This window comes from Onychomys torridus, chromosome 10 (assembly GCF_903995425.1).
Source record: "Onychomys torridus chromosome 10, mOncTor1.1, whole genome shotgun sequence".
Classification (NCBI taxonomy): domain Eukaryota; kingdom Metazoa; phylum Chordata; class Mammalia; order Rodentia; family Cricetidae; genus Onychomys; species Onychomys torridus.
In genome coordinates this window covers 85,159,464-85,176,827 of record NC_050452.1, presented here as the reverse complement: position 1 = coordinate 85,176,827, position 17,364 = coordinate 85,159,464, and the positions used below count along the sequence as shown (strand labels likewise).

The 17,364-nt window shown below is 38.0% G+C and overlaps 1 protein-coding gene across 1 annotated transcript in view; it reads right to left on the bottom strand.

The window, feature by feature from the left end:
- Btc (betacellulin) overlaps positions 1-17,364 on the bottom strand; it is a 40,993-nt gene that overhangs the window by 16,615 nt on the left and 7,014 nt on the right. Inside the window, exon 2 of the mRNA XM_036201685.1 lies at positions 299-397. Coding sequence (XP_036057578.1) covers positions 299-397 — 99 coding nt within the window. The remainder of the gene's footprint in view (positions 1-298; positions 398-17,364) is intronic.

Sequence of the window (17,364 nt, the reverse complement as noted above, 5' to 3'; positions counted from 1 at the left end):
GTGGGGTAACCTTAAGGGAGTTTTTAAAACTGAAAATTTCCCATCTTTTCTCTTTAAAACTATATCAAACCATTCCTACAGTATTGTTTAAATGCATAAAATACAGTGTATGGTTTTTAAATTTTCATCTCCCTTAGAAAACTCTTCAAGTAATGAATAAATTACTGCATGCAAACTACTTAATGCAGTACCTAGTATACTACTAAATGCACAAAGAATCACCTAGTATAATGAATTTTTTAAATTAAGCTTAGGGATGTAGCTTTCCAGGATTAATTTTGAAGTATAAGCATTTTACCTGTGCAGTTTTCCCCAGGAGCTCCACAGAGAGAGCCATTGGCTTCAGGTGTTCTGGTTGTGTTCCCATCTGCCACCACACAGTGGAGAACTGCAAGACCTTCAAGTTAAAAAACAGAACCAGAAAATAAATTTGAAACTTTGCTCAATGTAAAATATCCTTTAAATGTCATGACCTGTTATGGAAAACAGCAACCCTGTGGCTTCTGTTGCATGCTATCCTCTCCCAATCAGGAAGGGGAACCAGGGATCAGCATGTCTTAATGTGTTCAGTTCAGTGTAAAGACAGAATTTTCAAGCCAGTACCACTTCCTGTAACTACACATCTTTAGGGAGGAGACTTGGCTATAACCTACAGTAGAAGCTCATCACAAAAACAAAAATAGTGGGATGGGATCCCAGTCACCAGATAAATACATAGATGAAGATGCAGAGAGAATAAATGATGAGCCCCATGGCAAAGGAACTATTTCATTCCCCACAGCCACATGGTCTGCTGTTTCTCAGAGGTTAACTTCCAAGTGTACTTTCATGATGAAGTGGTCAAATAGATACTCAGTCCATGGGGAATTTTTTTTTTATTGTTGGTAGTAAATCCAGGCTTCACATATATACTAAGCAAGCCCTCTGCCATCAAACCACACTTCCCATGATGATTCTTTAAGAATTTTACGTTCCTCAACTTAATAAGTACTAAGTGGGACCTTATATTTTTCCCAGAAAAAAGAAATGTGTTGCTGTTTGAATAGCTGAGAAAACGATAAGTGGTACTTGTGTTAGTTCTGATTCAAGTATGAGAAATCATATATTAGACCACCAAGGAAATTAGTGCAGACTGGATATGAGATCCCACTAGAGAATTGCTGTAAACATTTCAAAATACAGTAATGACATTGTGCTTTATATTAAGAATTTGTGTGTCATAAATATTTTTAAATAGTCATTAGTTAAAGAAGGTACCTAAAATTCACTTTATTATTATTATCATAATCATTATTATTTTGTGATATTGACAATTATACCCATGGCCTTTGAATTGCTGGTCAAGTGCTATACTACTGAGCTACATCTGTCTTGAGTCTTATTTTAAGATAATATTATGGGAATGTGGTACAAGATGGAAAAGAAAGGCAAAGATAAAGCTGAATGTTGGATGGGTCAAGGTTTATTATGCCAGTCTTTCTAGTTCACACATGTTAAAAATGTCTGTGACGAAAAGGGGAGAGAACAGGAAATGGTAGCAGAGATAAGAAGAGGAAGAAAAAGATGGCTTGGGAATTGGCTGCTCCTTAGTTCAAGACCTTGTTGACAGTATTGAGTATGTGAAGTATGTGTTAAGGATACAGATCACTAAACACATACTGACATATAATCAGTGCTCAGTAAATTGCCTCATTGCTATGCAGCTGACAGAAATAACAGGCATTCCTATTGGTTGTTGGAAATTATACATCTGGCCAGCAGTTGCTAGGCAACATGTTCTCCAATTTAATTTAATTCAACAAACAATCATGAGCCTTTGGAAACACCTAGGTGGATAGGATACACTTGACCCTCAAGAAGCTCTGATGCCAGAAGGCAGATAAGGAGCCAGCCAATTAACTATGATACAAAATGATAGCAGTATGCCAGGAAACAATGGCTAGCAAATTATAATATCAAGACTTTCCAAAAACAGTCTTCATAATGTCAGCTTTACTGGTTATTGAATTAGAAAACATTGTTTTAAAGAAAGAGAAAGTACCAAAGGTTGGAGAAATTGAACAGAAATGGAAACGTGAAATACTAGTGATGGGCAAATTACCCTTGTTTTCTGGGGCACAATTTAACACAAAACACAAAAACAAAAGTAATTAAACACTTGCAATTCTTCATGCCCAGTATTTATAAACTGATAATTTTCCTCTGGAAATAATGCATAATGCAGGATATACAAACAGAATAAGTTACCTACAAAGGTCTCTGTGTGACCTAAGTTATAAAGCATTAAAAGTTCTTAAATAGAAGATAAGAGATGGTTCAGTGGGTAAGAGCATTTGCTATGCAGTCATGAGAAACTGAGTTCATATCAGTGGAACCACATACAAACCCAGGCTGAAAGCCCTACTCTATGTTCAGTCAAGGAAAAGGATGTTGAATGATAGAATCAGATACCCAATATCTTCTGTCCTTTATAAGGTTGTACACACACACATACACACACACACACACACACACACACACACACACACACACACACACACATCCACATACACCACACACATACACACATCATTTACCTTAGTGTCTAGCAACACATGATTAATTAAACACATTTGACCTACCTTTATGCACAAAAATGGTGTTAAAACATTAATAGTACATTTTAGTGTGTTTCCAAATAAGCAAACACCATGGAGTAGTGATTTAACATGGTTGATTTGTGTGTGTGTGTGTGTGTGTGTGTGTGTGTGTGTGTGTGTGTGTGTGTATGTAAAGCACATTTCTTCATTTATCTAAATAATCAAAAGGTAGACAAACAGAAAATTGATCCAGCTCTTTGGGAACACTTTTCTTTAATTTTATCTTTATTTTTTAATTTTTCTACAAGCACATTTTGTGTGTTGCAATAGGAAAAAAAGGAATGAATCCTTTTTTTTTTTAAATCACAATTTGGCCACCAAACTTCCATTATTTATACTTTTTTCTCTAGCATTTCCCACTTAAAACAATCAGAAGCCAACAATTGCTGTGGGTTCCTGAAGCACAGGAATTATAGACCACTCATCTTCGAAATCTCAGTACCTAACACAAAATATGATACATGAAGAATCAGTCAATAGTCAATAAATAGTCTATTTTCAAAAAGTTTTCAAATCCAGAAACTCCCAGGAGCAAATTCTGCTGGGAAACAATAAAACACAATTAAGTCATTTCTAAAATCCAATTCACAACTTGGTTTTTCCCCCTTAGACAAAATGAGGAAGCCTTAACTCTATAGTTCATGTACTCTAACAGCTCAGGGGCGGGGGGGGGGGGGGGGGGAGGAGGGGGGCGGGAAGGGAGGAAGGAAGGAAGGGGAGGGGAGGGGAAGGGAGGGAAGAGGAGGGAAGGGCAGGGGAGGAAGTTAAGGAAAGGATGGACTGGGGACATGGCTCAGTCGGTAAGGGGCCAGGCACATAAGCATGAGGACCTGAGTTTGGATCCCCTGGCACCCACTTAAAACGTCAGCATGGTGGCATACATTTGAAACACTGGTGCTGCCCAGCCAGTATAGCCAATAGGTAAGCTCTAGCCAATTGGACCTCCACATACAGGTCCACACTTATATGCACACACACACACAAATATGTACATACATGGAATTTGTATAAAGAAAGGAAAGAAAGAAGGGGGAGGGAGGGAGGGAATGAGAAGGGGGAGAAGAGAGAGAGGAAGGGAAGAAGGGAGGGAAGTCTAAGTCTAATAGAGATTCAATATCTACAAGCTAAAAGTAAAAAATTTACGTATCAGGATTATTATAAAGGTTAAGTTTTATGAGAAAAATAGCATAGAATACTATCCAGTTTTTATCTAGCTACTTTTATTCCTACTATTACTTATAATTTAGCCCATTATTCTCCACTTCTATCTAATGGAGGGAACACTGATTCCACTGAAACAGTTATTCAAATATTCCATCAAACCAAGGCCCATGGCCAGGCTCCTTCTGCTAATCCCTACTCCACATTCTGGCATCAGTTGAGAAAAAGAGGCCACCCACTCAGAGGTTAGAGACAGGGCCAAGAGGGTAGGTGTTTTCAGATAAACCAGTACCCAGTTCAAGAAAAGGTTCTGAACAATGATATCTCCTACTGCCCTACAAACCATCTTCAGCTAGTAACTGGTGGTCATAAACCTATCTGGAAAAACAAAAGCATTTTTGGCCTGAGCAGATTCTAATAATTGAGCCAAGACAGTTCCTCTCTGTAGTTAGAGTTTTCCTGCCTGGCCCAGTCAGGACAAATCTCTCTTACCAGCCAGTCCCACAGTCGCTCAGACCCAACCAAGAAAGCACACAGAAACTTACATTGTTTAGAAACTGTATGGCTGTGGCAGACTTCTTGTTATCTACTCCTTCTATCTTAAATTAACCCATTTCTGTTAGTCTATACTTTGCCACATGGCGTGTGGCTTACCAGTGTCTTTACATTTTGCTTCTCATGTTGGCGGCTGGCGGTGTCTCTCCCCAGCTTTCTACATCCCAGAATTCTCTTCTCTCTTGTCCCGCCTATACTTCCTGCCTGACCACTAGCCAATCAGAACTTTATTTACACAGAGCGATATCCACAGCACCTCTCAAGTCTGAATTTAGTCCTTCCATCTTTATAATGGAAGAAAATACCTTTCCCCCACAGGACCTGGCTGGAATGAAGAAACGGGAGATCTTTAAGTGCCACAGACTCCATGAGGTTTGCTCTGTTCATTTTAACTACTCGGGTCTTCACAGGACTTTACAATCTGTAAGAAGAGACTGAGAAATCAGTGAAACATTCACCAAGCCTGTTACCAAATACTACAGGCTACTTTACAGAGAACACTCTTGTTCCATCCATTAGTCAGCAAATACTCATTACACATGTGTGCTTGCTACTGATGTGAGAATCTGAAGGTTCAAAGATAAAGATACTAGGGCTAATGTTAAAGACCTCACTCTGGTTCAAAAGATGCACATATCATCAAGGTACTGCATGTTAACAAAGTGAGAGACAACGCATAAGGAAGCCTGAAAGAGAATCAACTCTTCCTGTTGGCAAAGGTTCCATATAGAGGCTGAGGTTTCTGATGAACTTCTAATGGGAAATAAATGACTTTTAAAGTGTCAATGAATTGTTTTCTAAAAATGTGCAAGAAAAATTATCAGAGTGTTTTTATCTGCTGCGGCAGGGGTTAGCATCCATGGGGTCATAATAATGCAAATATTGATCATTTCACACAAAGTTATCATAAAACTGGAGACAATAATTACCCAATATCCACTCTCTGGGGAACACGGTAGTGATTAGTCAGTTACTAACACTTGAGTAGCTGCTGTCAAGGTAGCCGTGCTGGCAAATGGAGTGTCATCTCGTAAGAACTGGAAAAGAATCTTAGGAAAATAAGACCTTACATCTATTCTGTGTAAGACATCATATTTAAGGAAGCTAAAGCTGTAGCTTCACATAAGTAAGAAGCATCCTATGAGTCTTTCCCAGGTCCCACTGTTGGCATCTGGAGCTGGATGTATCTTTGCTGTGAGAGGGTGTACATTGTAAAATGATTAAGTGACTTGAGCCTTTACCTGCTAGATGTCAATAGTGTTTAGTGCCTCTCTGCACATCACACTTGAACTATCACTATGAAAAAGGTATAGACATCACCAAATGCTCCAAGGTCAAGGGAACTCCTCCATGTGGGAACCAATGCAAATCTCTGAAACCCATTTTATGTATTTTAATCTAAAGTACAGCCTGCATTTTTACCATATCCCTTTAATGTGAACCAACTGCACACTGCACAGCCTTCAAAGGCTTATACTGAGACTTCTTAAAGTCCTTAAGTATCACTATCCCATGGAAAGGTTCCAGTTCACTATGTGACTTTGAGCTGACAAATTATCTTTTTCATCAAGAAAACCTTGTATTGTAGATTTTCTGTTCACCCCATAACCTAGTTCGTGAAAAATAGTAATTTTTAAGAAGCACATATTATTAAAGTTATCGATGTATTTGTGAGATAGAGAATGCATTGTGTTTAGGGAAAGACATGGCAAAATAATTGGGATAAGTATGTAGGAAGGATAAAACCTCCCATCAAAAGCATCACAAATTATGTTAAATTACTAAGAATTTTGAAGGTTTTTAAATATCCTACCAACTTTGAACTCAGAAACTATTCCTTCAAAGCACCCATCAAGCTGGAGAAATGGCTCAGTGGTTAAGAGAACCAACTAATCTTCCAAAGCACCCATCAAAGTCCTAAAGTTTCAGTGGAAGGATTCAATCTGCTCTAAGGCAAGCCAATCTCAAGATGATCCATGCATCCTTTCAGTCCCAGGCATTCATTCATTCAAACCTGCCTCCATCTGTGCAGCTCACTTTTCTTGCTTGTTATCTTTGGAATCACCTAAAATAAGTATAACCTCTCTTTCCCACAAAACATTCTGAAATATTTGTAGCTGGCTATCAAGTTTCCCTATGGAGCTTTCTCTTACCAAGCTAAGCATCCTGGCTCCTTCAACCATATTTTATTAGTTATGTCAAAAACTTTGTCATCTTTCTGTAAATGCAAAGTGCTGTCCAACATGGTCTTTTAAAAGACACACAGGAGTAGGGTTCTCAGCCCCACCACTTCTGGTAAGGCAAGCCCATAGTCTATCAGCCCCTCTGGGCTGTCATAATAAATGCTGAGGTTTTATTCTGCCTAACATAGAACATGCCTACTAAATTCTTATGTTGCTGAGAAACAGGGTCATGATGGGCATGTGTCTCCTCTGTTTTCCCCTTCACTTTCCTTCGTCTTCGGTATTTCTTCTAAGTAGACAGTTTTTTACACTTACTCCTTTAACTGTATTGTGGGAAGCTTTAACTGTCAAAGAATTCACAACTTTTTCTCTTGCTTTTGGATTCTTTTATTGAGCCTATCAAATATTCCATTTCACATGACCTATAGAATTTTCTCAGTTGTACAAAAATAAGACAATAAAAACAAAGGTACAGTGTTAGCTCTACTTGCTAAGTGACTAGAACTTGAGTTCTCATTTCTGGAGTTAGTTCTTAAAATATCAACCTTATTCATAAATTCAAAGAAAAGAGGAAAAAAATCCAGCACTATTTCAGTTGAGTCCAAGCCCATCGATGTCCATGCACTTGGAGATCATCAAGTTAAAAATTACAGAATGTATTAAATTATTATCCCCATCCGTCAGCATGGGGAATGAAGTCAGTAGGAACAATACCGGCATTCAAAAGGAGGCAGCTTGACAAGGCCCATGACACAGTCTCACAGTCACTGCTAACGCTGAGGTAAGAAATAAGCCAGCTGGATCAACTATTTAAAAAGATCATATGTGACCATACAGTCTGTGTGTTGCATTTGCCTCATCTCTGAGCTGAATTTTCCATGTATAAAGCCAAGAACATTTTGTATTTTAAAAACAAATATATTATCACGAAATGTTCATCTATCTCTATTTTAATGATTAGAAACTTCTTAAATATCTTGCAGACCTCTGCTTACCTAGTAAATTCAATGTCTTCTATCAGACCAAATTTAAGATGTGAACTGCATTCTGTGTCCCATTAGAAACCGGAAGACTATTTCATCCTCAGGCCCCCAAGACTTCATTTATATTAAAGGAAAATGATATTGACCAGCAGGAAAACAACAGCTTTACCATCAGCTGAAGCAAGACTTGGGTTCTAGATCTGAATTTTAATTGGCTGATTCGTGATTATGATTCTTACTAACCACTGAGCTTCAGAGTTCTTTCTGGAAACCCAAATCCCATGTCACAGTGAAAATCTAGCTGTGTGCATAAACACAGAGGGGAAAAGAAATTATAAACTGTAACCATGGTTAATGTCTTTGCATGTATAGAAAGCCATATCCTCACTCTCAGAAATGGTAAATGGATACTGATTAATTTCTACATCTAGATTGTAGTTTCACTTGTATATAAAATGTCTGAAACAATAACAACAAAATGTCAATGCATACATACATACACAAACCACATTCCCGAAGTGTGTTTTGTAGTTAATGAGACAAACTGTGTAGGGGTAGGTATCTCCAAGTGTTGTCTCTTCCTGGTGCTGTTTGTTTTGTTTTGTTTTTAAGATCTCTGAAGTGAATAGGTCTTTGCTAATTAATAGCAGTATGGGGTCTTTGTCATGTGTTGGGTCTTGTGTTCTCAGCATAGTTCTGTGACTCAGCACCCCATTTATGGGAGCTGGGATTCCTGACTCTGTTGGTTGAGTCAATGGCACAAATATAGTTGATAAGGTCAGAAATGAGGCAATTCAGTAACAACTGACTGAGCTATAATCATTTCTCTAGATTTCAAAAAGAGCATATTTAATACAGTTTTTCTACAGTTGGAAAATCATAAGCCTTTGAGGACTTTTCCTGTAGCATCTTTGCTGCCAAGAAGAGAAACAGAATGTGGACTGTGTGAACTACGAGTGGTTCTCACGTCCAGAAAGAAGCCATATCTAACCTGGAACTGGAAATAATGACAGGGTGGGGCTGCTGATTAACGCTGGGCTTGGGCTGGACTAAGATCAAAATTGTGAAGTGAGTGCAATTTAGTATTTGTGCTCTCCTTAAAAACAAAATCAACTCATTTTCTGTCCTTTCTGTTGCTGTCTTTTACAATGTATTAACCATTGCACTTACAAATACAGCCCAAGTATAATGTCATCATTTAGCCTGTTTTCCAAGCAAACCCATAAGGAGAGAAATTACTTAGCTCAGAAGAATTTTCCTAGAGCTTAGAATGTCTCAATCCATGTCCTCTAGGAGTCAGATCCTGAGATATGGATTGAAGAGTTATAATCCCCAGGCCATGAAAATGATGGAAAAGGAAATGAAAGAGAGAAGGGAGGTACTTAAAAATTTGTCTTCATTGTCTCACACGAGGACAAAGGAATTCCCCCCAATAGCATATTTACCCACACACAGACCACATAAGCGGTCCAAACAGAAACTGAATCTAACTAAGGTACGATTCCTGAAAATGGAAGGAAGGAGAAATGTATTGGCCCAGTCACGCTCATCACCAGTTCCCCACTGACAAAACTCTTCTGCTGGGTACTAATGTCCTTACTTCTGATGAATAAGAGGCCAGGACTATGCCATGGGGTGTGACATTTTAATCAAAGTCCAAAGTGGGGCAACTTGTGTGGGAGGCAGCAGGAGAGCTCTTGGATTGGCCCACTGGGTTCCAGCACAGGAAGCTGGGTAGCAGGACACCTTTTAGGAAATAGAAAAGCAGTGTAACAAGCTAAAGTGGCATTCTCAAATTCTTTCCAGTAATTTCACCTGGGAAACTTCCTATTCAATCAAACTGAAAGACGGGCTTCTGGATTTTCAGGGCCTGAGGGGGAAGCATGGAGAAAGAGAAACAATCCACGGGGTCTTCACAAATATGTCACTGTCATTCCAAATTAGGAAAGTAAAATACAATTATTTCTCTTCTAATATGAAACTCTATTCTAAATGAAAGATATAATATCTTGGTATCTAATAAAGACTAAGAATGATAGATAGTAACATTTTTACCACAGAGTATAACAGCCACTCTTCACGACATATCCCATTCTCCAGAGTCATCAGCCAGCAAGAATTGGACTCAATTTAAAAACAGAAAAAGAGAGAAAGAGAGAAAGAGAGAGAGAGAGAGAGAGAGAGACAGAGAGACAGAGAGACAGAGAGAGAGAGAGAGAGAGAACAGGAAGTTAGGTGTTAGGATGGAGGGGGAGGAGTTAGGAGAGGAGAAAATATGATCAAAATGTATTGTATAAAATTACTAAGGAATAAATAAAAACATTGTTTTAAAAAGAAAACAAGGAACCAAAGTTTAATGATAGTAAAGAAAAGACAAAGGGTTTCAGAGTGGAGACTTACCCAACCTTCAAAAGTCCCAGCGTTCTTTAAATGAGTTTGAGTAAGCCAATTCCCCTTAGTATTCATCTATTATTATCTTTATCAGTAAAACTGTTCATAAGGACTAAAAATATAAAGAAAGAAAAGCACATGATATTAGGGTTATCTTCCAAGTGTAAGAAATATAGAAAATAAATTATACTGGGATCCCAAGGAGAGACAATGTGGTAAGCTGGTGAGATATTAAAGAAAAACTTCATTAAGAAGCAGGAAACTGAAATGAATCAGAGGCAATGGTGTAGCAATGAGCTCTGTGTGTGTTAGAGACTATGGGCAAAGCCATGTGGCTGGAAGAGAAAGGATAAAAAGAAAATGTCTCATGAATCAAGGGCCCTCTTGATGTGTGTGCTGTGACTGTGAAATAATTCAATTGATTTTCCCGTGTTATTTAGGAAAATAAGACTCATTAAGAAACAGTCACACCACATATTTTCAGTTGACTCTTTGCAATGCCTGCTGACCACATCCTGAAAGACAGATTCACAATTATGAATCTAATTAGTCTAGAAAACCACCCAATACATGCATAATAGTGATGACTATTGTTGGGTAGAAATCAATAAGAAAGAACAAGGGGTTGGCATTTAATAGACTTAAAAAAAAAAGGTGGAGGGAGGGAAGTGAGGCTTATAATTATGTATGCAACCTCATCTCTTATGACTCTCCATTACAGACTGACTATAAGTTATCTAAAAATAAGTGCAGAGTTTTTTCCCCATTTTCTATCACAAGGGAAAAGGTGGCCTCTGACATAGCAGTAGTTGAAATTTTCACCAATATAGTTTAGCAGATGTAGCTGTGATTTGCATTTCCTTCACACTAAGGCACAGTTGAGTTATTCAACTATCAAATCTGCAGAGTCTTCAAGGTAGAAACATCCCTGGGCATAAGATTGCTGCTATATTCCAAGATGTGGCCCATGAGAAGAGGAGAGTCATGTAACTCAAGTTTGGATGGGAAAATAATCAAATCATTTTCTTCTCCAATGTTGGCTTCCAGTCCTGATGGCTCTGCCTCTTATGCTCGTCTCAGGAGAAACTGGCAGCTTCTTCCTTTGAGGATCTCCTAACCTTCAAAGCATCCTCAAAGTGAACTAGCCTCATTCTGTATTCATAAAAACACAATACATCCTGAAATACTTGGTCCATCTGCCTTTCTGCCTGGAGATCACCTCTGCATGCTTCCCATAAGAGCTAAGAACAACCCCCAACATGCCCAGGTGTGGGAAACTCACCACATCCTGGAGCATTCGCTTCCATTTTTTGTTTTCAAAGCTTCATATGGGAAAAAGAATTCATCCTGGATTAATGTGAAAGTTATCTTCCTTAGGCCTTGAGTTCATTGGTCTAACTTGTATTTTGAACCATATAGAGGGGATCTTTGTTGAAACTACTTTTCAAATATGTTAAGTTGTGTAGATGGATTTTTGGGGGGAGAGGGCGCAAGCCTACACACAAAAAATGTGACAGAGACTTATTATTAATTGTGACAGCTCAGCTTTAGCGTGGCCTTAACTTTTTTGTAACTAGTTCTTATAACTTAAATGAACACATACCTTCTCATCTGTGTTCTTCTATGTGGCTTGGTTATCTTTACTCTGTACTGTTCATCTTTTTTTTCTCTCTCTCTGGCTGGCAATTCTGCCTTCCTCTTCTCAGTGCCCTCTCTCTGCCAGAAAGTCTTACCCATCTCTCCTGTCTAGCTATTGACTGCTCAGCCCTTCACCACACCAATCATAGCGATACACATTTATGCAGTACACTGCACAAATATGCCACAACAAAGTTGTTTCTGATAGACCAAGATGTACCCTTCCCAGTCAGCATCCCATTTCCTCAGTGGCTTGTGTAGATGCATGTTCGGGTTCCTCAGTTATCAGTCTCTGGATGCTGGGCTTTCAAGAGCACCAGTGATGAGCCCACAGCTCACACAGCTAGCAGCCTCAGTCTCTTCATCCCCAGCATTCCATAGGGCTGATCCTCAAACCTTCCAGCAATATACTCATGTTCTCTGCTTCCTGACTTGCCCGTCCCTTCCCTCATCCACAGCCCTTTTTCTGTCTTCTCTACCATTAGTGCAACACTACCAACACTGCTTCAGGTCTCTCATTTCCCCTGCTCTTCTTTACTGTGATAAAATAAATAGAAAAGTTAGAATCTTGCCTTTTTAAAGTATAATTCGGTGGTATAAAATTAATGCAAATTATTGTGAGAACCTCACCATCACCTCTGGAATTCTCTTCAGCTTGCAAAATTGAAATTTTTAGACTCATCAAACAAAATCCCCTCACCCTACCCCTGACTCTACCATTGGGAATGTCTATTCTCTTTCTGTCTCTATGATTTTTTGTCTCTATCTTGTTTCCTGCAGTGTCATCTGGTGTCACAAAACACTTATGGACTCAGTTACTGGGCAAATAGTTACCAGGACATATTATGTGCCCAGCATAGTGCTAAAGAAATCATAGTCATTAAAAAAAATCATTTATATTTCCAGCCCTATTTTCTAAGCAGGTATTTGTTCAAAAAGGAGTATTTTTAAAGAGAATTTTTATGCGAGAATTTCATATTTATTGAAAACTTTCAAGGCACTAAGCATTAATAATATATCCCTTCCTTGCTTTTAGCTGCCTCTGATGTGACCTGGTCACATTGCTGTGACACATGACCAGAACTATTCCAGATGCATCATTGTTGTTGTTCATCTCTTTCTTTGTCAAGATTTTTAGTCTCCTTTGCCCTGTAACAGGCCTGACTTTCCTTGGTGTTCATAACCTCATTGACACATTGAGTATCCCGTAGATTGTCCCTCATTTTTTCATTTGTCTGATGTTTTTTACATAGCTCAGCTATGATTGTAATTACTGGAGAGACTATTACATTGTTGACTCATTCTTCACATTATAATGTATTAGAGAAGGCATGACATCTAAATGACAGTTGGTTGTGTTAACCTGGATTACTTGGTTAAGGAGGTCACACCAGACTTCTGCATGATACAGTCACTACATTCCCCTTGCACATTCTGTTACATGTTAGGAATTCAGCAAATGTTCTAAGTACATGGTGCAGTAGTGTCAAGTCCAGCCCTCTGGCAGATCTCTAGGATTATCATATTGCAAAACTGAATCCTAGCATCCTTAGAGTAATACCTCCTCATTTCTCAAGCACCTCCATCCCTGAAAACACCAGTCTACCCTCTGCTTCTAAGGTTTTTCATTTTTAGTTTTGTTTTTGTTTTGTTGTGCTTGAGACTGAGTCTTACTAGTAGCACTGGTTGGCCATAAACTGAGAGTAATCCCCTTATCTCAGCTTCTAACTTGATGAACCATCATTTCTGGTTCTGATTTTGACTGCTGTACAATACTCAGAAAAATACAGCAATCCTTTTCTTGGGTATATATACAAGTACATTAAAATCAAGAATTTTGTGAGTTATCTGTAGCACTACATCATTAGTATCAGTATCATTAGCCAAAACATGAATACAAAGTCAAAGTCCATCAAATTATAAATGAGTAAAGACAGTATGATAGATACATGCAATAGATATTATTCATCCTTGAAAAAAAAAAAAAAAAAGGAAACCACTCCACATGGGATGTTACACTATTCTTTGAAAGCAAGTCATTATATCAGGTCTCCATTGAAAGATGTCAAGGAATTAAGTTCCATCTCCTGAAGGGAAGAGTATTTATATTTACTCTATATAAGGGCATTGTTCTCCTAGAAAGCAGACTCCTAGAAGGAAGTCTTCAATAGGTCTGGGATAAGGCATGATGATGTGTACTTTTGCATTGCCTTCCTGGGAAGACAGCCCAGGTTGGGTTCCACCACTCTAACTTCTGGTTGGCCTCCATAGTTTCAGTTCCTGATCAGGCATCGAGTGTCCCAAAAGCAAATCACAGCCCCACAGAAAAACCATCCTCTCCCAGATATGGTACCACACACTTTCTCTGTCTCAGGCTGTCATCTTCAGAGCGAGCTGTGATCCTTGTTTCTCCTTCCTTGTGTATCTGTGATCTGTTGATATAGCTGAAGAATTCTTATGCTGAAATATTTGCAAATTTTCCTCTCTTGTCTCAGCCAAGCTATGCATCAGTACAGTTTTGCCTTGTCTTTGACTGGTTTCACATCTGTTCTTCTGTACACTCAGGTCACTCTTAAATCACCGTGTTCACCGTGTTACTACCCTATTGAGAACACCCAGGTAGTACTTTTATCCATTTGTATTGCACCCCAGTGAAGGTCCTCTCTCTAATATGAGTGAGAGAATAAAATGGTGTCCCTGGATGTTATCAAGCTTCCACACAATAAGAAGAACTTTAAAGAAAAAAAGAATAAAGCACACTCCATTTGGGTTTCTACTCCTTCAGGATCATGAAACAATTCTCTTAAACATGTCACTACATCATAATCATTAATTTTTTAATCCTATTAATTATTAAAACATTAGTATCTCTTAAAAGATGCTATTGTTACTACAAGATGAACCTGATGCTACCTCCAAGCTTATAGAGCCTAGCAGTGAGTGATTAGGGACCACAAAGTTGGGCATGGTGGTGTATACCTGTAACTTCAGCATTCAGGAGTCTGAAGTAGGAAGATTAGGAGTTCAAGGCTAGCCTGAGTTCTGTAATGAGACCTTGTCTAAAAAACATAAAAGAAGGAAAAGAACCATGGGGCAGACCACTGTTTCAGACCTTTGATTAAGATGAGGTAGCCCATCACTAAACAGTAGGGAACCAGGAGAAAGGCAGACTGAATTTTTCCTCAGCATCTAAAAACAAACTCCCTCCAACTAAGAAACCATAAAATATTTTAAAGTTTCACTTGTCATTAAAAACTTGGCTTTATCTGAATGACAAAATTACTTGGCTCCAGTCCCTGGGAACCCCACCAAGAGAGCACTGCATCAAGAATTCAGTGTCCTGATGAAACGCTTCATTTTAGAAAGCCCCTCCTTCTGGAGTCAGTATTTCCCTCTATAGACCACAAAATCAACTTCATGCTCTAGGCATTTGAGCCTTCTCACTCTTTTGTTACACACATAAAAGTAACAGCTACTCATCTACCAACCTCTAAGTCTTTCCTCGGTACCCCCACCACTATCATGGAAGAATTGCCTCCAGCCTCCACTCCATCAGTGGGTTCCCTCAATCACTAAGCCCTTCAATTACCCTCCTATGAGGATCGTATTTAACCTGTACTGTAGAATTAAATAAGTCTACACTCTTTCATTTGTGATGAACATTTTAAGATAACATATTATAAACTCCTGTTAGAAGATAATTGTTTATAAGTAAATGGTTCTTATTCATCCATTGATGCCTAAAGGTCATAGACATTCTTTAAAGTAATAGTAGTCACACTTTGTAAATTGTAAAACTATAATAAATTCAGATCTTTCTCATTATTATATGTTTTATAAATCACAATATGCTTTCTATTGACCCCGAGCATTATGCCATGTACAGGAAAGTCCTACTTTGGGGTAAATTGACATGTTGCTAATGGTGGTCATCAACACTAAAGTCCATGAATAAATCCAATTATGCTAGGTCATCTCACTCAGAGACATCTTGATAAGGAACTGTATAGTGAAAAAAAAAAGTCATTGTTTAGCAAATCTTCAGACAAAAACAAAGAGTTGTGGGAGAGAGTAAAGAGATTCTAAATCTCGGTTATCAAAGAGTTTCTCTCTATCTCTCTCTCTTTCTCCCTCTGTGTGTGTGTCTGTGTCTATGTCTCTATGTGTGTCTATGTGAGTGTGTGTTTGTGTGTGTGTGTATATGTGTGTGTTATAGTGTAAAGTTTACACCAAATACTCTGTGGCATACTATGAGAATATACTGGTCTAGGAATACTTCCTGGGCTATCTCACATTCATTTGCTCAGCAAGTGCTTACTGAATACTTCATATATAAAAAAAAAATTATTCTAGGCACTCAGATATATGTAAGCAATCTGATGAGACCTCTGTTGTGGTTATGGACAAAAACTTACTTTCTTTTCCTCTAGAGGTGAAAAATGTGACAATTTCCTTCTCCTTTGCTCAAAGTATAAAATCTATCACTTCACTTGGATTAATTGATGAAGTGATTCTATTACTAGTTTATAAATTATATCTATGAAATATTTTGAAATATATTGACAAAGTTATTCACAAAGCTGAGAACAGTAGTGCTGTTCTAGACATTTGTTTACCAATTATTCTGGTAAAATCTTATCCTATATTATTCTATGTTGTCCTCAAAATGATCCTGTGTCCCTAAGTGATGATGAGGATTTTTTTTTGAGTGGATCAGAGAATGAGCCGTGGAAAAGCTAAGCAATTATCTCACTGTTATAAGACAGAAATGGAACAATTTAATATCATGAATGGCTATCTAAAGAGTCAGAATTTTTTATCCTAAAATGTATGAAATATTTTTCCATTTTTTCTGATATTTAGAATGAATTTTGACATTGCATCATCACCCACTCTTCCAAAATGACAGATCTATTCCTTTTAAATTGAGGCAATTATTTCTGTAATTCAAAGAAATGAGACAATCTCATTTTGATGAGATGACTTCAAATATCAAAAATCACCTCTTAAATACACTCAACTATCACAGAATGACTTTGTATCTATATCAATGTCACCCAGTGCTGTGGAGCTCTTAACCACATAAAATCAGGATCAGAATTAGCAGGTGAAAAAGAATCTATGAGGGCATTTCATATTCAGAGAATAGATATTCATTTCACTTTTGCAAATTTATAGTGCACATTTTCCTTTCAAAATCAGTCCAAGTAAAGTTCTTTGAGGGATTTTTATCTGATGCCAATTTCATAACTTGCAGATCATAAACTTGACACACAAAGGCCCCAAAAAGGATTTTTTTCATTAATTAATACACTCTGATTATAATCAGGAAGTCAGACTCAAAATTGCAGCAAAAAGTATTAAGAAGGTATTGGTCATTATGATTTCTCCTGTGATTCATATATAGATTATGCATATCTAGAATTTACTCTGGACTCACTGTAGGTATTTTACAGAGTCATGAGGGTCATCTGTGCAATAACCTTGGTTCCATTCCTATCAGCATTTGTAAATGAGGGGACTAAAGCTGAGAAGGTTTAAGGGACTGGGCTTTCAGAGTCAGTAATTCAGAGCACCAGAGGTTACAGCCAATGGTCTGGCTGAGTCTGCCTCCTAATTCCCATATTAGTCCAGGTCAGAGTAGACCTTATCACATATTCTCAGTAATAGGCAAGTGGATCTAATCTAGAATAATAAAAACAATAATAAAATAATAAAAATAATAATTTCCCACAAGAGCATGTGGGTGTCACATGGCTGAAAACAGACCTGGGAAGGTGTAGGAATCCTTCCAAGTGCTCAAATTTTATTTCA